At 38.3% G+C, this 25,486-nt stretch overlaps 2 protein-coding genes and 1 non-coding gene across 3 annotated transcripts; 1 reads left to right on the top strand and 2 right to left on the bottom strand.

Moving 5' to 3' along the window:
* Positions 1 to 6,518: 6,518 nt before the first annotated feature.
* LOC145765015 (retinol dehydrogenase 16-like) lies at positions 6,519 to 16,283 on the top strand. The gene is made up of 5 exons (XM_082576749.1): positions 6,519 to 6,684; positions 8,504 to 8,722; positions 9,735 to 9,917; positions 12,716 to 12,850; positions 14,875 to 16,283. Exons 1-5 carry the CDS (start codon positions 6,648 to 6,650, stop codon positions 15,501 to 15,503), a joined length of 1,203 nt encoding a protein of 400 aa, XP_082432875.1. The 5' UTR covers positions 6,519 to 6,647; the 3' UTR covers positions 15,504 to 16,283.
* On the bottom strand, positions 11,310 to 11,412 carry LOC145765767 (U6 spliceosomal RNA). Its single transcript, XR_014288641.1, has one exon. It is a non-coding gene; the product is annotated as a U6 spliceosomal RNA (small nuclear RNA).
* Positions 16,284 to 18,363: 2,080 nt separating the features above from the next.
* LOC145765497 (inactive ADP-ribosyltransferase ARH2-like) lies at positions 18,364 to 23,425 on the bottom strand. Its single transcript, XM_082577326.1, has 7 exons — positions 23,200 to 23,425; positions 22,388 to 22,555; positions 21,660 to 21,779; positions 21,295 to 21,442; positions 20,661 to 20,781; positions 19,561 to 19,708; positions 18,364 to 18,832 (listed from the first exon to the last, which is right to left on the bottom strand). The coding sequence occupies exons 1-7, from the start codon at positions 23,417 to 23,419 to the stop codon at positions 18,681 to 18,683; spliced, it is 1,077 nt and encodes a 358-aa protein (XP_082433452.1). The 5' UTR covers positions 23,420 to 23,425; the 3' UTR covers positions 18,364 to 18,680.
* Between the last annotated feature and the right edge of the window lie 2,061 nt (positions 23,426 to 25,486).

The following is a 25,486-nucleotide window of genomic DNA, read 5'->3' as shown; positions in this document are numbered from 1 at the left end:
TAGTATCAGTATTCCACGAGACCACGGCAGGCTCGGAGTTATAATCAGCGCAGTCAAGGCCATTCAAACATATGCGCATGATTAGAGCTTCAATAACATCGATCTTCAAAGACGTGCGCCAATCTCCACGAGATCAGTGCTTGTCGTTAAGATACGTGATACCGAGATCTATTCCGTGTCTTTTCTCCAGACCGGCTAGTTGAAGGAAAAACGTAAATGCGAGCTCTTCTTTAGCGATGAAATATGCGATTTCAAACAACCTCTTTTGATTTTTTTCGTTGTCACTCATATTGTTGATGGCCTTGATGATCGGAAATTGATGGCTTGGGGTAAACGATATGTTGTGATCTTGGACAAAGCTAATCCTTACATTCGTTGTTCATTTAATATATGCGTCTATCACCACTAAATTTCCTAGTAGTAGGTTCATCGCCCTCATTCTCACTTTCAGAATTTTCCCTGGACCTTTTCTTTCTTACTGTAATACCAAAACTTAAGTTTTGCTGCATCTTGCTGTAGTAGCCTACTCTTATAATCTAACTTTGTAACCAACCTTGCCTTATCAATATTACTCGGAGATCAAAGCCAGACATTGTGACGTAAGACTTGAACTAAGTTGCGCGTGATTAGTGTAGAAGTACCGGTACTCCCATCGATTCTTAGCAAAAAATTCACCTTTGTTACGCTGATTCAATGTCATCAATCGTTAAAGCAACGTAAAATTCGAAAGTTTTTCTGCTTGAATGGAAGCTAAAAGATACAGTATTAACTTTTTCTAGATGCGCGCTTGGAATGCGATAATTTCGCATTCCCAGCGCAAATTATATTCTTGCAACAGTTGTTCGTGCTATGCAATGACGATTTGTATCGCTAGTTTCTGCGATATTTCTCGGCGGACAAATATGACCGATCTAGAGGGTACTTCCCGCGGACATCACATGCTGTGACGGCGGACATGTCCGCCGTGTCCGCCGTGAATTTCGAGGCCTGCTGTAATCATGGTAATGCAACGCAGAAACGATTTTATGGCAATTCAGCTCCCGAGAAGCCATCTAGCGATAAACTGCGCTATTGAACCGAGGTTACATTGAATCCACAATTAGAACAGTTACGTATATAACGAAGGAGCTGAATTGCAACTAATGCCAACCAACGGTTTCATCCGGCCAAACCAACAGGTGTGCACAGTTTAATATCAGTGACATAACAGACGCAACCAGGGTTGCCAGATACTCAAGCTATAGTAAGGCCAAATCCATTATAAAATAAGGCCAAAAAAAGGCCAAATTTTTTATTTACTTCTAAGGCTAAATAAACGCTAACAACTTAATTGAAATAATTTTTTGAAAATGCCATTTTACGATTAAATATGACAGATAATAATTTAGCACTGTCAGAGCATAATGACCGGTTCGTTTGCATAATTTGATTAATGAAAAATTACTGTAGTAGCAGATAAACTAGAAACCACTATTACTTCAATTCATGAACAGTGCTATTCGGAACATCTAGCTAAGCAATAAGCATGAATTTGTCTTATTGAGTATATGTACCAGGGATGTCTACAACTACAAGATTGGAAACTATTTTCAGGGCTATATATGACTACAGAAGAATTATTAAAATAAAACACTGTTTGTATCAACTAAAGAATGTATAAAATTCAATAACAATATAAAATATAGCCTTCACTCACATCAAAACTTATTTGCTGGTTTTTTTTTTGGTCATTTATCGGTCATTGACCGATTTTTTAGCAAAATGTCCGAAAAAAATGTAGTCAATTCGGTCAAAATGTCCGAAAAAATATATAGTCAATTGACTATTAATGACCAAAAATGACTAAAAATGATCGAAATAAATAAAAAATGACCGAATTTTTTCAAGTCATTTCGAACAAATGACCGAAAAGTCTCAGCAAAAAAAACCCAGCTTATTTGATGTATAGAAGTTTAAAACCACGAATCTAAAAAATCAAAAATAAACGAATGCAAAGATTTCCTGTCGTTCTGTAGCATTTTGCGTATTGCAAACCGGATCAGAAGTAAACGTGGAGTGTTCAAAAATCAGTGAAATGTGTTGTCGTAGGCTTTTATAATAAACTTATTCACAGACCAACCCAGTACGAAATCAATACGTTTAAGATGTCATAAGAACTAAAACTAATACTCGGTTTTAAAATTATTTAGCAGCAAACAAAATACGACAAAATTGCACAAATGGAATGCAAACACATCACATTAACAAACAAGGCAAGTGTATACTTTACGGTTTACGGCAGGTGCAACTTAATAGAACCGCCCTGTCCACCGCTAACACATTCTCTACTCTCTACCAATGTCTCTACTCACTAATTAAAATTAAAACGAATATCATATAGGTCAGGCTCTAAGTGATGATAAGTGATACTTTTATATTACAATTGAAATTGAATTTCCTTAAAATAATACTTTCTAAACCGGTCAAAACTTGCAGCCATAAAAAGGGCCAAATAAGGCCAGATTTTCTGGCCTTGTTTGCATCAATTTTTGTAGGCCAACTGCAATTAAAAAAGGCCAGTTTTCTGGAATTTGGCCTAAAAAAAGGCCATCTGGCAACCCTGGACGCAACTGTGATGATTGAAGACGACAAAAAAGAGCATTTTGGCAGCAGAGTTAATTGATTAGGTGGTTTGAGAGAAAATTACTCCTTTGAAAAACAATGCTACAGTTTTTACACCGATTTAACATCTGGTGATGTTAAAACGATGTAAAAGCAGTGGAAATTGCGGTCAGACTTTTGCCGCGAATGAAGTTCCTCACAGGTTTGCGCAATTTACTTGATTTATAGCACTGGGCTACGAGTGGCAGAGTGGAGACAAACGGCGCGGCTGGTCACTTTTGCTCGTTTAACGGCGAATCAACGTTGCTTAACGTTGCATGAATGTAACAATGGCAATAGTTGACGAAAACTAATCGCTTAATTAGTAGGTCTAGTAGGGCCTATCATATGGCGACAAAACCCTGCGAATAAGGTAAGTAGGCTAGTATCAGAAGGTCGCAGATGGTTACAGAAATTTTGGGACTTAAAATTGCATTAAATTTTTTTTTAATTCCTGAAATGTCCGGCGGGCGCGGCCCGCCCGCCCGGGACGCAACTTTGTAAAAGGTACCATAAAAAAATCCCCTTTGAGCAACAAAAGAAAACGTATATCCTAGCTCAGTTTAATCATTGGTTCACCATCGGCTGGCTTGGCGCATTGGGTTAGGGCGGTGGTAGTCATTACAATGACGTGGGTTTGATTCCCACCACTGCTGTTGCTCTTTTTTCTGGGCAATCACCAAACAAGGTTGAAAGGGGATTTTATAATGGTACCTTTTCAAAAGTTGCGCCCGGGACTCGGCGCCGGTGGCTACACTAATTTATGATTATATTTGAAGATTAGTGGCTTTATATACAACTAATCAAAAGCAACTTCATCATGTGGCAGATTGATATCGAAAGGCATACCATCTTTCAGTTAGTAAATTATTTCTTTTCAATTCTAGCGAAGCCTTGTACTGTAATTTATGTTTTCGTAGTCCCTGTGGCAAGATGTTCACTAATTCGTTTTGTCGATGATCTTTGTCTATTGGCGACTAAACGTGAAGTGCACAGTTTATTTGAAATGTTTGCTGGATGTGTACGATGGTGTGTAATCAATCGAAACGACTGTTTGCTCGAAGTATTTGTTTAAATCTTCTTCAAAAGCGAGGCGAGTATTTTTGCGACTCAGTTTGGGAGGTATCTTTTCTGGTTCAAGTGTCTTGACGCCCCAAACAATCCCAGCTAAACGTTGAAACAATGTAAAGTGATCAACCTTTATTAGTTGGAATGATGTTTCACACGTTGCTTGCACATTTCTTGCACCGCGGTTTGCATTGCTTTTACGTTGGTGTTGCAAAACCCCTATGTATCAGAATTACATTCATCATTCATTCATAAAATAACCGGTAACTCTAACCTTCAATTGCGATGCGTGCACAACTGCGCATTGTGTTAAACGTTTTAATACTCTACCATTAAACGTCTTTCAAATTCAAAGATTTTGGTTCTACGTTTTTCAAAGTAACTATGGTTTAATGTCTGGGTATTTTTTTACAAAATCACAGTTAAGTCGAATTTGCAAACGCGTGACTTTAAACACACAGTCTAGTAGCCTGGAGCGAAAGTTCAATCAATGGCCTTTCACCACCTTCTAATTGGCGAATTATAATATAAAGAATTAATTGCGAACTAAGTTAAACCTTACTTGAACTCACGCAAATCTATCACTTGATTTTCAACGGCAGCTGTTCATAAAACGTCGATTTAACATGGAGATGCATCATGATTGACCATGGCTTTACTTGTGACGTTTTCCGCTTTGTGTATGTTTTGATATCAACTCAAAACAAGTTTCCACTGCTGCTTTTTTTTTGTTCGGTTACTTTGGTGACACAACGTGAAGCAAAAACTAGTGTTTCTGACCTAACCAAGGTAAGTAAAAGTTGTAAAGCCTTTTAGTTTATTTTGTTGTCATTGACGATTTGAGACGAAAAATATCTAAAAACGTGCTTGAACGCATCTTCACTGTACAGCAAAAAATGCCAAGTTATAAAATCTTTTTACATATTTGATGTAGCTAAAATCAAGATGAAGAAACAAAGCTTTTTAGAGCCGTAAGCAATGTAGCCTACTTCGATGTAGGCTACTTCTAGAAGTGCATGATTTATGTGTGTAAATGTGTAAAGAGCCGAAACCACAAACGAGCTCGACTACATTCGAACGATCGAAAAGTCAACACAAGAGTGACAGAGATCAAGTTATATTACGTTTCGCAGTTCACTTTCTCAATGTACAAACTATATACTTGGTTGATTCCATGTTTGCGATGTAGCATCAATGTTCAGCAGATTTGTTTGTCCTACCAATGTGAACTTCAAGATTATGTTTTAAGAAAACTGCACGATTCATCGTATTTGGAAAAGGGTTTGTACGACGACGCATGTGGCACATTGGGTAGTTCCATTTGTGTACTGTCTGTTACTTTGATTTGACAAGATCGTGCTGAGAACATTCATGCCCCAATTCTTTTGTTTGTCAATCTTTAGATAAGCTTTATCAAATGTAACGGTAATCGAGGGTAATCCAATGTCTTGGTGATTGAATGTGCAGCGTGCATTTTCTGCTAAGTTTGTGCAGTAATTCTAATCTTTCTATTCTAATCAATTAAACCAGGAACCAGGGCACAGAGCTTATCATTGGCACAAGGCTTGTTGCTTGCGAAATACATCCGGCTTGGAAACGCTTTGTTGTCGAGCTGGTCTGCACAGACCAAGGATGCCAGAGCTTGGTTTTTCCACCTAGATCTGGGTTTTTTTGACCACATCTGGGTTTTAAGTTTTTTTTTTTCAAATTTAGGTGAATCTAGGTTTTTTTTGTTTTTAACTTTGTACAGAGCTTGCACGGTATTAAGGCACTGGGATCCTCGGTAAATGGTCCACACTGCAACACAAAAATGATTTTAAGGTAATGTTTTTTGCATCAATTACTGTAGTCAGTGAGGTACAGCTGGTATACAGTAGTCTAGCGAGTTGTTGTGAGCAGGTTTTAATTGATACATATATTTTTCATCATTTATTACGCTTCTCAGGGGTATTGGTATTAGGCTGCCTAAGCTATAAGACTCAAATACGACTGTTAGTGTAGATCTAATGTTATAAACTTAACTGAACTCTTCTACAGTAACGGTATTCTTACAAAAACGAGTGATAAAAATAAAAAACCCAAAACGAAGCAAAAATTGTGGTATGGACAATCATTCGAAAAGGACTGGCTAAAAGTTCCTGAATTCAAAGATTGGTAGCAAATGAAAGAAGATGCTTCCAATAAAAACAACAGTTATTGTAAATATTGCAAAGCTATACTGAAAAATGCTAATAAATCAATGTTGTTAGCTCACAGCAAGACTGAAAAACACAAACAAAACTACAGTGCTGCTAAGTCTCATGTGAAAATCAATACGGTATATACCTTTTTAACACAAAATTTAGCCACCCAGTCAGATCAAATTGCTAAAGCAGAAGCATTGCTTGCAGGTTATTTTTCTGAGCATCATGTACCATTCACTCACATTAATCATCTTGTTGATGTTTATAGGAAAGCATTTCCTGATAGTGCGATTGCAAAAAATAGATATGAAATAATGAAACGCAAGTGGTGCTAAAAGCACATCAGGCTTTTTTAACCGCTTTACTACATATTTTCTGGACCTGGGTTTTTTTTACCTCATCTGGGTTTTTTTCAGCACACAATCTAAGTTTATTGGAAATCTGTCGCTGGCATCCCTGGCACAGACTGCTGTTTTCAAGAATGAGCTATGCTGACAGCGCTGCTGTTTTACGAGTTAGCTTTTGCTTGTTTTAACGCTGAAGTCGAAAGTTGTTTGTTCATAAAGTTGAAGGATATATGCTACGTTTCTGTTAACAAGTTTGTCTTCAAATTTCTAGATCTTTTGACTGAAAGCGTTTGGTGAGTTTAAGGTAAACGTTAACTCTTAATAAGTTTTGAATAATATTAAGTTTACTTGCTGGGGAAAAATAAAGAGGAAAAGCAGGCGAATTGTTGTGGAAAAACGCCCATATCCAATGGCGAAAGCACAGCAAAGAACAGTGTTAATCACAGGTAGGTAGGCATATAGCCAGGGCCTGATTAAGGCTCACGGGGGCCCGAGGCACAGCTAAGTTTAGGGGCCCCTGTTGGCAATCGCTTTCAATGCAATGCCATATAGTCTCTGCAAATGATGAAATATGGGCTAACAAATAGTTCAAGCAAAGCTATAACTTCATAAATATTAATTTAGCCAATTTATCTACAACTTTCTAACACAAAGGACCCAACCCCATTTTTTTTATTTTACTTTTTGTGCTTTCCGATTTCTTTCAATGAAAAGAAATTGAATATGTGAATTCAAAAAGGGCCCTCCAGTTTTGTTTTTTTTATTTCACTATTTGTGCTTTCCGATTTCTTTCAATGTCTTCTAAATGATACTTAAAAAAACAGCCAAATTTTTCAAACATATCAGTAAACACATAAAAAATACCCTATCAATTTTTCCATTGATTTTGAAATGGGCCCAACTACAGCAGTTGCAATTCAACTTCTCTATAGTTTCTCCACAGAATCCTCACTGAGTGAACTTTTTAGGTATGATGCTTCTTACCAGTATGTTTAAGCATATAATCATTATCCAAGTTTCACCACAAAAGTAAATGACCAAAATAATTAAAACAGTTGTACCAAAAACACTTTGTGGCAATTGGGCCCTTTTTGAATTCATATATTCAATTGCATCCAACCTGTTATATGTTAAATACATTTCTGCAGATCATGTTACTAACGTTATCGCATTTTAACTTGTTTTTAGATAGTAATGGTGTTTTTAGAGATGTTTCAGTGTAGTTAGACCCAAATTTGAGATGTTTTAGTATAATAAGGGCCTAAATCATCTTCTTAATGGACAAGTACACGCAGTGAACTTTGGCAACTCAAAAAACACTTTACTAAAACGCAAAAATCTATTATTTGTGGGCTCCCTGAGATGGTGGGCTCGGGCCCCCTTGACACGGCACTGCTTGAAACCTATAAAAGTATTGACGCCTACGGTACTAATGTAAAAAAAATTGGGAGCCCCCAAAACCAGGGGGCCTGAGGCCTGTGCCTCGTGTGCCTCATGGTTAATCGGGCCCTGCATATAGCATGCTTCTAACCAACACTGTTAAAGCTGCAATGAAATGTTTGGCTGCTGTTTTATCATATGATATAGTCTATAAAATCTAACTCTTTGTTGAGTTGTGGATGTGTGTAAAAAGCTTAGAACTGTACTACGCTACCACAAATCCAGTCAGCAAATCAGTTTTTACATTGCGATTGGCTAATTTACTGGCTGGAAATATTTTTGAAATATTTAGTTTGTTTGAATTTTTCCCGTCCGATAAAGATTTCACATGAGCTGCTGTTATGATGTAGGCCAGGGCTACTCAACTGGCGGACCGCGGTCCGAATCCGGACCTTCTGGGTGTTGATGGTGGACCTTGAGCTTTTGGAAGAATAGCCTCATTGCCACGTGTCAGGCCTTCTTTAAACAGATTTTTACTGGGAGGAAGCAATTCTTAGTGTGATTATCCTAGTTTCTGGGGGGCTTCGACTCCCAGACTCCTCAAAACTTTCTCAGAAATCCAATTCGAGTTAGATTTTACCTAAAAAAGTGGTTTGGTACAGATAGTTTAACTTTCGTAGTTACGTGGGAAATAACTTATTTACCGGACCGCTAAAAATATTCAATTTGTCAAATTGGACCTTTGTTAAGATTAGTTGAGTAATCCTGATGATCCTGATGTAGGCTGTAATGCAAGATTTTAAAACTTGATTTAAGATTACTTGTGAAAAGCAACCACCCTGTTATTCAGCCACCACTACTTATAAACGAATGTTCTTTTTTCAGGTTGTGACATACCCAACTCATATGGTTACGAATTAGCTTTATGCTTAGACAAGCAAGGCTACACAGTTTTCGCTGGTTGTACCGACTGTAACAGCATTGGTGCACGATCGATAGCCTCTCGAGGGTCAACTCGACTGGCCATCTTGCAGATCGATGTCACAAAACAAGATGAAATTGACGACGCTAAAGAAATGATTGAAGATTTGGTTGGTGATGACGGTAAGCCCTTTTTGGCATATATAGGCTACAATAACTTATAGATTTTGTTTACACAATGTTACAAAAAAGCGTGGTTGCTTCTGGATGCTTTTTTGCTGTGGTGACTGTTCTGACAACGCTCCAACTTCGATGCACTGTCACGTTGTTTTATATGATATTACTTATTTACTGGATTACTGGTTACACGAAGGTAGCAGCTGACTTTTTGATCCTGTGGTTTTTCGCTGCCACCCTGGTATCAGCAGTCAGCACCACACTCTCAGTATCTCATGGCATATATCAGTAACTGTATACGGCATATACTGTATGTATATCGGCAATCTGTATATATCACTGTCAGTAACGTGTTCGCTGCTGTAGTGAGATATAAAAAATTTAAACCAGGAATGATGAGTTCACTAAAAGCTTTTTTTGTCATTTTACCTCATGTGATCAGGATACATTTGTTTACATCAGTTTACTCGGACTGTTTCCTTTACCGTGATGTCGTTCTTTGTTTACATGATGCTGTTAAACCAACACTCTGTGTCTGTGACCTAACTCAAAGTGGACATCATGTCAACTTGTAATTTAGGAAGTTGTCACCCGAACCCATTTCCATGACAGCACTCACTTCGACGTTTTCTTAGCTAACCCGAACAGGCGAACATTATGTGTCGAAGTATTTTGAGCTACCCTGACAACCTTTTCTAGCCATGCTTAAAACATGACATCATACATTTTGTGACCAAATGCTACAATCTACTTAATACTTTGACACGATATTGGTGATGTGACTCTTAAGCTAATTTAACATGCTTGAAAATAGGCTACACTTGAAATGTCGCACATATAATCGCTAGATAATTTATAGCACACCTAGCAAGCAAAACTGGTCCTTTTTGATTCTAAAAAAGTCCTTGGTCCATAAATTGAACAAAATCGGGACCAATTTTGCTAGCTGAACAAGTCATTTCATAGTAATTCCAAGTACGGTAGCTTTGAAGAATAACAGCGACATTGTTTTGTTTAGGTGTATGGGCAGTTGTCAACTGTGCTGAATCGTACGCGGTTGCTGAAGTAGACTGGTGCGCTAATGAGGATTTTGACAAAATAATGCAAGTCAATTTCCTCGGTGCAGTTCGAGTTACGAAAGCTTTATTGCCGTTGTTGCGACGCGCGAAAGGGAGGGTTGTCAACCTGAGCAGCATATCTGGTATGTGGTTTTCTTTTGCTTGTTCTTTGTGTGTTTCCTAAGTCTGAAAAGCGATTGCTGTGTGTACAATTTTCCAATGTAGCCTATGGTTTTAGAGGAAGCTTTAAAGTAGGAATTTAGAAAGTCCGATTTTCTTAAACCTTAAAGCAAAAACAGCACAAATACAAATAGAATTCAATTAGACACAACGTCAAAAGTTATGGACGAGAACTGCTCTTGAAAGAAAAACAACAAGACGACCATACGCCCTAAGTATGTTGTCAGTTGCCATCCAAGGTTACGATACTTGCAAATATGAAACTTCAGCACAATGAACGTCGGAGTTTCGGCTAACATAGCCTACACGCAATATGTTCTGTGGTGTGCCATGTTGCTGCTAAACAGGTATTTTTCACCTGTATCAGTCCCCTTGACGTCATGCTGACTGACGAAACGTGGGAAATAAAAACCGGTTATCATTTTTAACATCTTGTAGTAGCCAGCTTGCACTCTCATTTTGCATTCACCTGAAGCACGTGTTGCAAAACTGTGAGAACGCGTTTGCAGTGTACTGGCAATCTGGCATATTGCTGCAAAGATCCAACAAACGAAAGGTTTCCTTTTTCTATCATCTGGCAATGTTGAAGGAATGTATAAACGGCATGGTTTCTCCACTCTGTTTTTAATACGATTTCTCATGGGGCACAAACATAGGCACCACAGCTACCTCGCGGCGCGTTGGCTCAATGCTGCATTTGTATTCATGCAATTTGCTGAAACATTATGACGCATTTCATGCAGCCACCACGCTTTTCTACCAGCAAGTAAGTCCTTTCACACAATAATTCAAGGTCTGCACATCCTGTGCTGCTGACTGGTTCTCTAGATCAGGGGTCACCAAATGGCGGGCCGCATGCGGCCCGCCACGCTGTATCGCTGCGGCCCGCGGAAGGTATCAGCGTACAAGTATAACCAAAAATACTTTTCTTGAGGAGTTAAAGAGCACGAAGGCAAAAAATACTTTCCGGGAAGCATATTTTCGCTTTGCATACGATTCCATAGACCGACCAATCAGATTATAGTTCGAGGTGGGGATTGCTTAAAGCTATTCCAATGCGATGTCCAGCCACACTGTCCCAGTGGTTGATTAAAACGTCTGTTTTCCAATTTCGAAAATGTCGAACATAGGGTTGCTTATTTTAAGTTTGCAAATGTCATGTAAACACTAGTGTGCGTTTCACCGTTATTGTGTTTCACGACCAGTGTTCTCTTTATGCAAGTTTTTGTTGGCAAAATAGGTCGGTGTGCCAACTCAATTTATAATTAATTGGCAAAATATTATATATAAATTTAAAGACTTTTTCTGATTGTAGGCTATTATGAAAATATTTAGCTTAGTATTTCTTTTTTTAAAGAAATATGAAACGCTTCACGATTTCGCGTGTCATCCTTGCGCAGGGGCTATGCTAATCTTCTCTGTATCGTTCCAATTTTAGTATATCTACTGCCGAAGCAAGTTCTGCAAAATGTTGTTAATCAACAAATTCTTACCACGCTGATAAGCATCGCAAATGACAGTTGTCTATAACAAAAGAAAGACAGTTTTATAGACTCACAAAAAGGATGAAAAACCAACTCATTGCTTTTTTAAAGGGAAGACTGTTCATGAGCTACGATAGAAATGTTTTTTGGGTGATTTCCACAAGCATTTGTTTCATGGTGCCTGGTTTCTTTTTTCCTGTTATTGAAGCCTATTTTTCGCTGATATGTTTGCAGGTCACTATTGTTGCCTGTATTGCGATGTGTCAAACATTTCCTTGTTTACTGAAATTATTAATTGCAAGATATCTTTTGTGAAGCGAGGTGACAACACCACTCTTGCTTGGCGATGAATATTCTGATGAAACCGCTCGATTCGCTATAAGTGCGCGAAACAAGTGGCCTCGTTGATTAGGCATTGTTAAAAAAAGTCAAAAGTGTTGTAAAAGGAGCTTGGCCTGGCAGTAGCGTTGTTCGATTAATTTTGTTGCTGCGGTATTCTAACATATTAAATATGAACAACACGTAACGCTAGATACTGGGTACGAAATGCGTTCTTTTTTAGCATAAGAGTCAACCTACCTAACATTTTATTAGTGCAGCCCGCCACAGCTCTCCTTAGTGCCAAAGTGGCCCGCATGCAAAAAAGGTTGGTGACCCCTGCTCTAGATTAATAAGCAGCATTTACAGAGCACTAGAGTCACAGTGCAAACTATTTAGGGAAGCTTTCTCTAGTACTGCTCACTGCTCAGCCATGAACCTTATCATATGTGACACCTTTGCTAACATGTAGATTGTAGAGAATTTACGGCTATTTGGCCTTACAACTTAATTTGCTATGTAGAAGGAGCGATCTACCTGGCGTCAGCACAAGGCTGAGCACTCACAACAGTTTTGCCAATCATGCGGTATAGCTTCCACGCTAGCTATAAAGATTTTTCAATCAACAAATGGAGAATATCTCCTAAACAAACATTTCTATGACCCTCAAAACACATAAAAAGGTCTACAAAATGTGACGCAAATGAAAAAAGTGTCAAACTAATAAAACAACTTTTCACCTTAATCATGTTCTACTTTATACTTGGTAGCTCATGGGGCGACGTCAATTGACTGGCAAAAGCAGCAGTCGAGAGGTCTGGCATAAATTGGTGGTGCGATACCGATGAGCCCAGCTTTATGAGCGAAACACTTGTTTATCTCTGTCAATTCTTGCTGCACTCGCCGCCGAGAAAACATAGATTGCATCGTATTTACGTATGATTTTGTCTAATTTACAGGCTGCGTTTCCCGTGCTGGCCAAGCAGCGTTTGCTGCAAGCAAATTCGCGCTGGAAGCTTTTAGTGATTCCTTGCGACAAGAAATGCTGAAATGGGGGGTGTTTGTGTCCCTCGTCCAACCTGCTTTCTTTCCAAGTGAGTTCATGTATTTTTATTCATGTCTCGTAAATTAACACGCACAACAGTAAGTCAGTTTATTTTTACAATTGTTTAACGTCTGCAAACATTGAATCGTTGAATCAATGTCAAACATGATTGATTTGCTGCATGGGTTGTTGATGTTTGATTGATTTCAAGAGAACTATTCCAGCCAGCAAATCATTCCTTTTTCAGATTTATACAACGTCTTCAGACGTTGAATTAGTGTAAAAATGACTGATTTTCTGGCTCGACAGCTTTCGTGACAAACCATACTTTCATAAAATACTGCATGTCTAGTTTGCTTCGTGACACCTGACCTAGGTTGCCAGTATATTGAAGTGATAAATTTAATTGCTTTTGCAGCTTTATCAATAATAACCAGTCGACAAATTTGATTTCGAGGTGGTTCACTCGATGTCTACGTATGGTGTGAATGCTTCAAGCAGATCCGCAAGATTTTCTTCCCGTGCCACGTTGTGTTTTTTCTTTCTGTGCTGTACAAGCTCTTAACTTTAAACCATAGTTATGGAAATGGCAAACCGTTTTGACCCCGTTTGTCAGCTAATCCGAGCATAGGAAATTATGAAACTAAAAGACATATTTAAGTTCGAAATCTGCATAACATTTGAAGCCTGTACCAGGTTGTTTTAGAAAACCTATCGATCGCGCTTTACCACATACCTACGTAAGCCTTTTATCATGGGCTTGCTGTAGCGTGGCTTGTAGTGAATAATTCATATGACTCTTTTAGTGGATCTAGCTTATGCTGCTACCAGCATTGAACTCGAAATGAATCATTCACTGGTTCTTATTAACAAAAAACAAGCAAGTTTTAACGTTTAAAGGAAGGTTTTTCGTCTCAAAGTGTCGAGTTTGTGTTTAGTTTTCTTTTTCATGAATTGGCTTCAATGATCGCTTTTTAGCGACAACAAACCCATGATGAGTGTGATGTTAGATTTAGACCTGGGCATGATAGGCTCACTTATATTGTTAGTATTCCGTATTGAAATGGAATCAGAAACTTCAACGGTTACTTTATTTTTGGATTGGAAAGCAATTGAATACTTGAATTCAAATTTTCATATTTCTCTTTTCGTGCTTTCCAATTCCTTTCAGTGTCTGATGCCCGAAAACACAGCCAAATTTTCAAGGGTTAACATGAAAAATACCCCCTTCAATATTACCACTGATTCTAAAAAGACCCCAACTTCAACAATAGGGTTTCAACTTTTACCTATTTTTTCCACAGAATCTTCACCGAGTGAAATTTTTAGGCATAATACTTCTTACCGGTATATCTAAGCATACAGTCATTGTCGAAATTCCACCACAAAAGCAAATAACTAAAATAATTAAAACGCATTTATCCCAACAACACCTTTATGGAAATTGGGACCTTCTTTGAATTCACGCATTCAACTGTACTTAGCTATTGACTTAGTTTTTATTCTAACGCATTTGAGAAAGTAGGCTGCATGAATGCGTTCTTAGCATTTAAGAACGATAGGGATTCGAAGTAAAATTTGCTTCCTTGTCAAAATTGACAACCTCAATGGCTCAACCGCAGTCCGCTCTTCACAAGAAAATGAATTTCTCGACGAATAACGTAATGCAAGTGATGTGGTTGATATAATGTTGCGGCGCTTAAGTATTGTTTGCCAGCTCAGTAGCAGAGTGGTTAGTGTCTTCTGCAGTGCTGGCAGGTCTGGATTCGATCCCAGCATGAAGACTTGCTAGCAATGCGCTGTTGTCAAACCATGGCTCAAAATAACTCATGAATATCAGTTTAGTGTGTTTTTATTTCCGATTACCACAACGAAAAACGTGCTGTTTTGTTAACAATATATGCCCAACATAACAGAGGTCTAGAAAGAGGTAGAAGCGACAAAACGTATTACTACAAGGTCGTCGATACATGGTTCATAAGCGATATATGGGTGTTTTATTATTATTGTTTAGTTTACGTTGTGTTACGTGGTTATGATGTTGCATTTATCAATAAACAACGTTTTTTGCAGCTGGTGAAACGGTGCTTTCAGATGCTGAAACTTCCGTTCGACTAAAGCGAGTTCCGCAGGAGATAAAGGATCTTTATGGTGAGGAGTATTTTGTCGACTATATTAACTCTGTGTCGGGATCTTCCTCAAACGATGAGGAAAATGGTGCGTCACCCTCCAAGAAGTCCCCATTGTTATCCTCCAGCCAATCTTCCACTCTCACATCCGGATACTCGTCGTTGTCGTCAACGGGAAATTTTGTAAAAAAGAACGGGGATTCCGACACTGTGCACCGGCGCAACAAGTTTACAGAGTCGAACTCAACTTCAACGGGCGCAGACAAGAATAATTCTTTAAAACCTGTCGATACAGTAAAACGCAGAAGCTTTTCGACTCTCACATCTTCGACTTCGTCTACTCTCAAATCACAAGTCCCATCTAATCTTGGGAATACAAATCGGGTCCTACATGCCCTAGTTGAGGCCGCAACCGCCCAATCCCCTAAAGTACGGTATTTTGTTGGTTCCTTGCCCGACAAAATGCTCAAGTCGTTCAGTCCCGTTTTACCAACGGTATTTCTTGACACTTATTTAACATCTGGAGAAATCGCAAAGGTGGTACCGAAGCACATAAAGGAGAAGTGGGAATAGCAGTGAAAGAACGTGGACTGTACCGTAAGCCATTGAGATAAGTTTACGGTTTTAAAGCACGAGATTCAGATTACACGCAATCGGGCTCATTTCGTTAAACGAGTTATCGATTGGCAATGTACTGTACAGTTGTAGTAGGCTAGTATTTTACCTTGTGGAATACGATTTAATTTATGGGCAAATTTGAATTGTTGCTCTCACTTAATTTTTTTATTTCTTACTCGTGTTTTAAATTATGTTCTTTTTCTCAACCTCTTTCACATTTGTTTTCCGAATTTTTGGGTTAACACAAATTTCTAGGCAACCCAGTTTGGCTACTTACTGAAACGCCTTAAATCGTTCGAGGCAAGGGATTTAATCTGTTTATTTTTCTTGAATCAGTTGAAAACCTGTACATACGGACACAATGAAACGTTATTTAGACACGAAAAAGACATGAAACAACACTGCGTTGCGATAAATTTACTCTTGCAATAAGGTTGAATTGGATCCGACTTATGTATTTATTGCATTGTTGATGCTGCTATTTTGTTACGTTGAACAAACGTCCTTTGGACTTCAAATTAACTATCCTGAAGTGTTTTATCATCCCGCACATACAAGAAAGCTGTTACTTGTTGCTATTTCAATTTGCAATTTAGTTAAAATCCAAATGCCGCTATGACAGACGTTGTATCTGTCTTGTGTAGCCGAGGACAATAATACGAAGGGAGACTTATGCAATGGATTATTTTCTCTTGGCCCAAACGCTGTGGTAGCCACACAATAAAACGCAAAGCGACTTTATTGCATTCATTGTTTTAATAGCAATGCACCACAAATGGGTACTCAGACTTTTGAAAAGGATACTTGGAAGACAGTTTAAGTTTAGATTTAGAATAATTATGTCATTTGGGGCAACCACTTGCCTACCAACCAGGAAAACCAGTTCATTTTAACATTTATTGAAAGTCTGCAGTCGTTAAAAATATGTAAAAAGAGACTGATTAGCGGGTTAAACTGATTAAATAAGCAGTCCCATAGGGAAATCACTAAACAGTTTTTACAATCGTTCATGAGCAAGGCTCTGATTGCATTTTCTGTGAAATCGATACAGGCTTAGTTTTGTAAACTCTTGTAGTGTGGGAATATCATCAAGCTCTGGGGCGTGGGTGGTGTGAATGTGGTGATATAATCGTTTCGGTTGGGCGCCTTTGGAAACATTGCAAACACTGCACTTCAAACCAGCAACTTAGGTCTGCAAACGTTAAGTCAATGTGAATAATCAAGTGCTTTTCTGACGAAGTTAAAGAGTTGTTTGCTATTGTTTTTTTTATAATGTTTTGCTCAGTCAGGGTAGGCTACTGTATTACTGTCAGTCTTCACAGCACACACCCTTTCAGCTGACAGTTTAGTGATGTGGTAGGAGTAAAACTACTGTAATATGACGTGAGCATTTTCCTCGAGGAGGCTATTCCACTTGAATGTGATATCTGCTGGGTCGTGTTTGCACCGAGGAGAAAAGACATGTCGTGTTCAAGATAGTCATCTTTGTGGTAAACGTGCGCATTATCAACAGAGAAAAGAATAGCTGGTCGTGGTTAGCATTTTGGTGATGCTAACTGGCAACTGCTGTATGCAAGATCGAGCCTTTCAACCACTTGGGTTAGCCTAAGAAAACCCACAACCTTGGAGCTGTTCAAATACTACATAACTCCAAGAAAATTTTTGAGTTTGTGACTTTTTTTGTTTTCTTGGCGGTTACTTCTGACTATTAGGTTGATCGCCCATTTGAGGAAGTGTCTCGATAGCCTATCAGATCGCCTTTTTAGTTGCGGTAGCGTTTTCCTGTTTTAATTAGGCTTTGGCGCCACTCTCTTTAAGATATTTACCCCGCATGAAACGTTACATAAAGAATACAACAACACCGCGACATATTATTTTCTGTAGGCTTTATGTTTAATGAGTAAAATCATTCATCACTACCATTATACAAATTATATGTAGAAGCTATACTAAAGATTTTGCTAAAGTTCTCAGCAATTAAATGCTGCTCATGCTGAATGCACAAGCAATTTGCAACTTGGTGTATAAAGCTAGACAAATATTTCATCCACGCCACTCTGTTCTACAGGTGTTGGTAGGCCTAAATATTTTTCGAAATATTATTGCATTTGATTAGTGCGTGACTTCGTGAATGAAGAAGCTTCAAGATCAAGTGGCGCTGGTTCGACTCTCGGGGTGCGCGCTTGAGCAACGCACGCTAAGGACTGCCCTCCATTCAGCGGCAACTAATGGATGGAATAATTCCCCGCCAACAATTACACTTCAACAATCGGAAGTTTTATTTATCAATCTCGATAACCGGTCTGCTTTAGTGTTTCAAAGCCCTCTGCAAGTATGCGAAACTGCCAGGATTAAGCTCTCAAAGAAGCTTTCCCATTCTGAGAATAAAAAACAATCTACCAATCCATTAGGATATTCTACATTTTTGTAATAGGTTACCCTCAAGTAAATTCTAGTTGAAAAACGTTGTTGGAAGTAATTCGATTTATCCAACTAAAGAAGTAGGTTACAAACTGCAAAGACCCTTCAAAGAATCAAAGTTGTAAATCCAACAAAGTAAAACCGGTGTGCAATGTAAATCTATATAACTTAGTTGTGCTGGCCAAGTGGAAATGCTTAAAAAAAAGTCATTTGTTGTAGTGGACAATTTATTGTCGCGTCATCACAATGATACAGTACGGTATGACAATTTTCGGAAACAAAAAATATAGCCGCTTGCTGAAACGCCATTTTCAAACACTGTAAAAGAGCCTAAACTTTTTTGATCTTACAGAAATTTAATACAAATCATATCGCTGTGACGAAGTGCAGGGTTACTAAAAAGTGTCATAAGATTCAGCTTATGGGCAACAGTAGGCTGTAGTTTCACTTTTTTTCCCTCTGCAGAGAAGATTGGCTTTCTGGTTCAAAACCTCTACCTTTTTGCATTGATTTGCTGATTGAATATGGTGCACCGATGGCACCTTTATTGAAGAAAGTTTCGTACAAAAATAAATGAACTGTTAAAACAAATTTTAATACTTTTAGTGAAGTTTAACAAAATTAAGCTTTTCAGGACATTAAAAAAATGCATTTCAAAAGTTTAGCCTATTGACCAGATCAGCGTAACAGCTTCAGTTCATCGACCACAGACTATTTATTAGCAAGTTTGAATAAGTCTTCTCCAAAAGTTTCCAGGTCGTTTCGAAATTCTATATTTTTGTGGTGGTTGTCTGGGACTCCCTCCATCCCGTACATCAACCCGTACCAAAAGCCCGCAATTCCACCGCTGGCGTCGCTGTCACCTTTGATGCAAACTCAAATATAAATGCCAAGACTAAAATCAACACAATAAAATTCTAAGAACAACTGAAGCGAAAACATAACATAACCGAAAAAAATTTTCGTTGAATTTAATGTGGTATTATATCAACCAAAACAGATCAGTTACAAAAAAGTTGGTTGGTTGGTCTTTGGTTCCATTTTGAATTGGTCCAACAGAAGTGTTTTAAAACTTTTGGCTTACAGATTGCATGTTCTTTGAGTAAAATAATCAAGATATATTGGGTAAAAACGGAGTCTTCTACAAGTCAACAGTTGTGAACTGAGCTAGCTACATTTGAGCAAGTCGCTGAAGTTGGTAAAGGATGAAACTGAGCAGGTAACAACTGAGCAAGTCAAAACTTGACATGCCACAAGTCAGCAAATTCAGTTTAGCAAGCGATGACCAAGCGAGTCCGATGTGAGCACGTAAATCTCGTTTGCTGACTTGGCAGTAGCTGAAATGTAGCCTACTTGCTGAGTTGAAGTACTTGCTGAGTTGTCGCATGCCAAGTGGTCCGACCAGCGTAAAACCGTAGCCTAAATTTGTTTCTAATGTTCAAAAAAATTGTAATCTTTCTGAAACGATGTCAATCGGTTTTGGCTCGGTTTCAAAATGAAAAAAAAAACACTTAATTATCTGCATAAACTAACGTTACTTCCAAAACAGACAACGCAATCAAAAATGTTCAAAATTGCAATGGCAACTCACCTCCGTGAAGCATTGCGTGACGACAAAGGTTTGTCCATATTGTTCCGTTTTTGCTCTTTTGTGCCACCAGGAGAGCGTCGTATGCAACCATTGGTGCGTCATGGCCCCTTCGTGCAGGCTTTCCACAGGAACTCCAACGTTTATAAATCTGCGCAAATTTTAAAATAAAGTAAGGCAATATTTACAAATAAAACCAACTAAAGATTGCAGTTTACTTCAAAGCATCGTAGCAGCATTCTTTTCAGTTAAAGTAAATACGTTGAATACAGTGACAAGATACAATTCTACTGTGTCATGCAGATCCAAGTCGTGCACATCCAGGGTGGACTACAAGCAGAGACGTAACTATGAGGGGTTGGGGAAGCGCCTCTCCAAAGGGAGGCATTACTATTTTTTTTGTAGAAAAACGTCCATTGGTTCATTATAGCCAGCAAGAGATCACCATACTCAGGGTTCATTTAACGATGCCAGTTTTTGAATTTTCAACAGCTAGATCTACTTCGGATGGATTGTGCATTAAAAACAAATGATATACCTGTGGTAGCAAATGAGGCTAAGAAACTCGAAAACTTTATTAGCTTAAATTAAAAATTGTGATAAGCTGCAAGCTGTTGAAAAACTGCTTGATAAATGTAAGCTGTTTGAAATTTAAAAGCTGTGATAAAAATGAATCACTGATTGGCATCGTCCTGGCCAAGTGATGACAGCATCAATAGGCCTACGACACTGCGAACTCTCGGAAGGAAGCTCGACGCCTGCATTAAGAGAACGTATCTATCTTGACGACATTTAAGACGTATCTGAAGAAGTTTGAAGGTGGCTCACGAAGACCAGCTTTTTTACCTTTCCGTCTACGAGCAACTTAATCTTAACCTTTTACAACCGACCAAAAGCCTGGATACGACAAACAGTGATTGACCAGCACTTTGGTCTCCAATGAATGAATATCCGATGTTAGACATTGAGTAAATAAGCACTGAATTTAGCTTTTATGAAGATCTTTAATCAATGAACTGGCACTTGCTTTGAGAAAGGCCGTCATGTTGCTATTGGTTTGGTTTACAGGGTTGTTGATGTAGGCTAGAAATCATAAGACTGACCTTTTCTCTGGATTTTATGTCATAATTTTCCGGAAACAGAGGAGAATCTTGTCCTTCTTGAAATATTTGTCGTTGTCTGAGGTATTCTTCCCATTTCACTTCAAAGTAGCCCCACTGTGAACTGAAAATCATACCAATGAATTCAACGTAAGAACTATCCAGAGTTTGCAAGCGATGAGCGCAGGTTATTGAAAGAACCATTCTAATCTTGATGCTAGGTGATCTCAACGATTTTTGATAATCAAGCTGTAAAAACATGATGCCTCTAATATACTGTGGCTTAAGCATGAGAGGTGTTTTTACAGTGTTTTTCAAACAAAGCTGAACAAATTTTTGTATTGAAATGAAATAAAAGATCTTAATGTATTTTTGTTTCAAACAGCATTTTTTGTGCACATGCTTATTTACGGTGTCGTAATTTTTAATAATCTATTCCGAGACAACAAAAGCCATCATTTTTGCATTGATTCAACGTCTGCAGATGTTGAATCAATTTAAAAATTACCAATTTTGCTGTCTGGGTTGTTACTTCATTTGTAAACTCAAATGACGTAGAGAGATAAAAGTTTCTAAATTGCAGAATGTGATGTTTCGTTATGGAAAAGATGACCAGTAGTCACATTGCAAAACACACTTGTATTCTTGATTGTGGCGAATCGCCTTTTTGCAATGAGCTTTCATGATATCCAAGCATTTAAGCATATCACGTCCCCAAGAAGTAATAGGTTTAGACTGTAGAATATAGGAGGTGAAGAGCGCGGTACATACAGATCCAGTGAAACCTACAAACAATATCGAAGTAAACAAGTAACTCAAGTAACAAAAAATGCTTTAATTTTTTTGTTTGCATATTTGACCGCTCAACCAACAAAGCTATCGTCTTTAGTGCATTTTGTAATTTTTTTCCGGCAAGATCATCACAATTAACTCTGTAATCATTTTTATTTTTAATCATAGTAAAGAGCTTAGAAAATAAAGTTCCTTGTCTTGTAAACTCACCAAGAGGATGATTGTGAGTCATCCTCCCACACTCTGTCGCGACAGCAATGAGATCTTTCATCTGTTCAGGCTTGTGGTAAACCAAACCAATGCACATTGCTTTGGTTGCAGCACCATAGCCTGTAGAAATTGATGCCATTGTTAAAGCTGAAGATTTTAAATCGAGTCCTGAAGGATTAAAACAGACGCCATTTTACCATTTCAAATGTGGTTGAGTGTTTTTTTTTTATTTTGGCATCAGTGTAGGTTATAGCTACAGCTATTACTTTTTTAAATGCAGTCTTTCTTTTAAGCTTAGGCCTATAGCTAGCCTTAAGTTGTTGGAAATCTATTATATAATCTTCATGCACGTTGTACAAATGCATAGTGTTATTTCTCTTGGATATTGAGGTGTTACATGTTCTGTTTTCCAAAAGAAGGAATGGACAAATAAGCAGACCAGTTGAGAGAATAATTTGAGCCCAGTACGGTACCAATAACATGTTTGGGCCCCAAATCAAAACATTTCTAAGAAAAATAAACTATATCCAAAAAATAAGCAGTGATTTCTTCAAGTTTTCGGGCCCCTAAAATTACCCTGGACCCGGGTCCAAAAGTACCCCTGGACCACATGTCAACGCTACTGCAAATAAGCATAGGTTATAAATCTGATATTTCTCGATTTATGAAAATGGTTGATCCGTAAGACACAGGACAAAACAAAACGTAGTAGTTTTAAACATTTTTACCTGAAGCTAAGCGATTGAAAGGAGTGTGCCAACCTAATACTTTTCCAGGATGAAGACATAGGCAAGCTTGTTGAATCGCTGAATCTGGGCAACGGCTAGCCGACTGCTCGAAGGCTTGCACGTAGTGTTTTGCGAACTTATCGTAAAGATCATCTTTCCCTTCGGCCACTGCAAGCCAACATTATCATTTCATTTTTGTCATAAATGCAATGCAACCATGATAATAAAAGTGGCCTAACTGCAACTTTCGTAGACATCGCTATAACAGCATCTTTGGTCAGGAAACCAGCAGAAACTTACAAGCGCGCTATGCAAAATGAGGCCAAGCGAATTGCACAGTCCCTGTCTAGATCCTATCTGTAAACTGAATGTCAGCAGTCACGTCTATTACAGCGACGTCCACGCTTGTATTATGCCCATTAGAGCTAATTTCTCCAAATTTTCATGACTGTGAAGATGCCCTACAAATTCCATCTAGCGCTTTATTCTCTGTAACTTTTCCAAAAGAGAATACAATTTCTACTCGACCTAGTAGAATCAAACTGAGATTTACCAAAAAAAGCAATGAGACTCCAGACTGCAGACTCCCACCCGTGGCCAAATTTTAATGGGCCCAGATCGAAAGTTTTTTTTTTAATCCTTTATTGTCATGGTGACTTCAGACAACAATTTATTAAAGATTAAAAACAAAACTGTTTGACATAAATTTTCATTACAAGCACATCATATTTGGAATCCCAAATGTGTTAAAGACGTAAGCTATGCTAGCCTGTTCTTTAGCTACACAACAGCACATTAGATTTGTAACTTGCCTGGTTTTTCAACTAACGCTTTACACGTTGCCATATGCATGATCACAGATGCTGACACCGGCCACTCTTCAGGACAAATTACAATCGATTCTAATCCACCTAGCTGTTCAAGTTCTTCAAAAATCAAAAGCCCACTGCCATTGTTCTTCCAAGAGGATTTCTTATACCCAATTGCATCGCCAACTGCAGAGAGTATCATAGCGGACTGATACTTATCCATCACGGAAAGGACTTTCCTACTTTTAAGACTTGGACACAACTTTATAAAGTGTAGCCTATTTAGTAGCCTGCAGCCTGACAAAAGATGGCTTAAGTAATAAGCTTAGTAACCTACTACGAAAAGAGAAATGAAGCATTTATCCAAAGAAATGCTTGGTCAACTGGTGTTGTATTTTTTAAAACCTTCAGCTTGTTCTGTATCAAGTGATAAACCGTAACCAGGCATAAGAACCCAAGCAACTCACTGAGACTCTGTGGTAACAAAGCTGAGTCATTCGCTATCAGTATTTGTACCATTAGCAAAATCAGTTCAACTCATTGACAAGCGTGATGCCTTTTGTGACAATAGCAGACAAAGTACAGACATCGTAACCACAGTACAGGCTACTAGCCAAGTGCCCCCGGGATCCGCTGCTGTGGTAGGCTACTGTAAGGATGAAAAACTACCGTGAAGAGACTACCCGCAGTGGCGTAGCACCATTGCAAAATTTGCTGGATAGCCTATTACAACTTAAGTGAGTGAATTGTGAAGCTAGATAATCTCAAGACAGTAAATCAGTCATTTTTTAAGTTTTCTGCAGACGTTGAAACAATGTAAAAAAACAACTGATTTGCTGTCTGGGATGTAAACTATCATCCACTGAAAATATTAAAGGTTTTGGATCTTAAAACTTTCAAATAATGCGGTGCGACTGGTCTACACAGTGAAGCAAACAGATATTACTTATTAGCTGCAAATCTAAGATAATGGCTAGGTTATCATTAATACCAAGAAGAAGGAGAAGTTACTTGTGCTTTTAAACAACATTTCTCGTCGTAATAAATTGTATGGTGCTGCACAGAAAAACATCTTGGGTGCTTTGGGTTTATTGCAAAGTTTATCCCTCTGGGGATTTGGAATAATGTTGTTGAAAGAGCAGTTTGAAGGTAAAAATTAAGTAGCCTACAGTAGAATTCGCCTATAGTGACTTTGGCTATAGTCATGGGCTCCGTTAGAGGGGGGGCGCGGGGGTGATTACCCCCCCACCAATTGGAGTGGGGGGGTAACTAATACAAAATTACCCCCCCACTAATGAAGAGATAAAAATTTCATTATTAATAGTTTTTCACTTTTGTGTTTTATTTTCATTTTTTATTTTGTTGCACAACTTTTGAGTTTTTTGCTTGGAAACTCCAACTCGCAAGACGACGCCAAACTATGTATCCTGTCAAGAATATACGCATTGCAACGCGCTATGTGTGACGTCATAATTTCTCACTGCAACAAAGTGTTTAATTTCGCTTTTTTACCACTCACAAACGAAATCTACTACAGTTGCACTGTTTCAATGTCTTTCGGCGTTGAATCGTTGTAACTCGGCGGCCTTTTTCGCGGAGATAGCTTCTCTTCGCTTTTGCTTGAACCATCCGGGGCTTGATAGTTTTGCCATGCCATGCGATTTTGCTGATGGCGAGACGATGGGTGGCTTTTAAATTTGATTGCAAGGGATAGGTGAGTCAAGTAAAATTCTTACTTATTTTTAAATAATGTTATTATTTGTAAAATCCATTTTTTGTTTAGTGTTATTTCTTACACGGCGCAGATGGTAGGCCTCCCTGTAGTATCGATCAAGATGTCTCTCTATTTTCAATTGTTATAAACGTTAATGCATTTTAGCTTTAATTTTATCTTTTTCTGAGTTGAATGTAGGCCTAGATTTGACCTTAACGCTTTTCACCTTTTAAACCTAACCTTTTATCGTCTGAAGTGCAAAATTTGGAGGACTTGAGCCAAGGAAGAATACTGAGAAGGATTTTTGCGTACATCCCCTCTTCCAGTCAAAATTGTCTCAAAACTTCAAAAATGTGGCAAATGTTAAAGAGCTTTTGCTCGCGATTTCAGATTCGTTGAGATAATTTTTCGATTTTAAATCGTGCTGAAAAGCAAAAATTTTGCGTCTTCGGCGCGAAAAGTGTCGTCTAAGACGCTGTATAAGAAACTGAAGCTTTCAGCAATGCGAAGGGGGTGTGGAGGCCACTTCCCATAAGTATATGTGATGCGATAATCCAATAATCCCCCTGTCGATGT

The sequence above is a fragment of the Aplidium turbinatum genome, chromosome 2 (genome assembly GCF_918807975.1).
Source record: "Aplidium turbinatum chromosome 2, kaAplTurb1.1, whole genome shotgun sequence".
Classification (NCBI taxonomy): domain Eukaryota; kingdom Metazoa; phylum Chordata; class Ascidiacea; order Aplousobranchia; family Polyclinidae; genus Aplidium; species Aplidium turbinatum.
The sequence above is the reverse complement of the archived record's forward strand: the minus strand, read 5'-3'. Positions and strand labels throughout refer to the sequence as shown.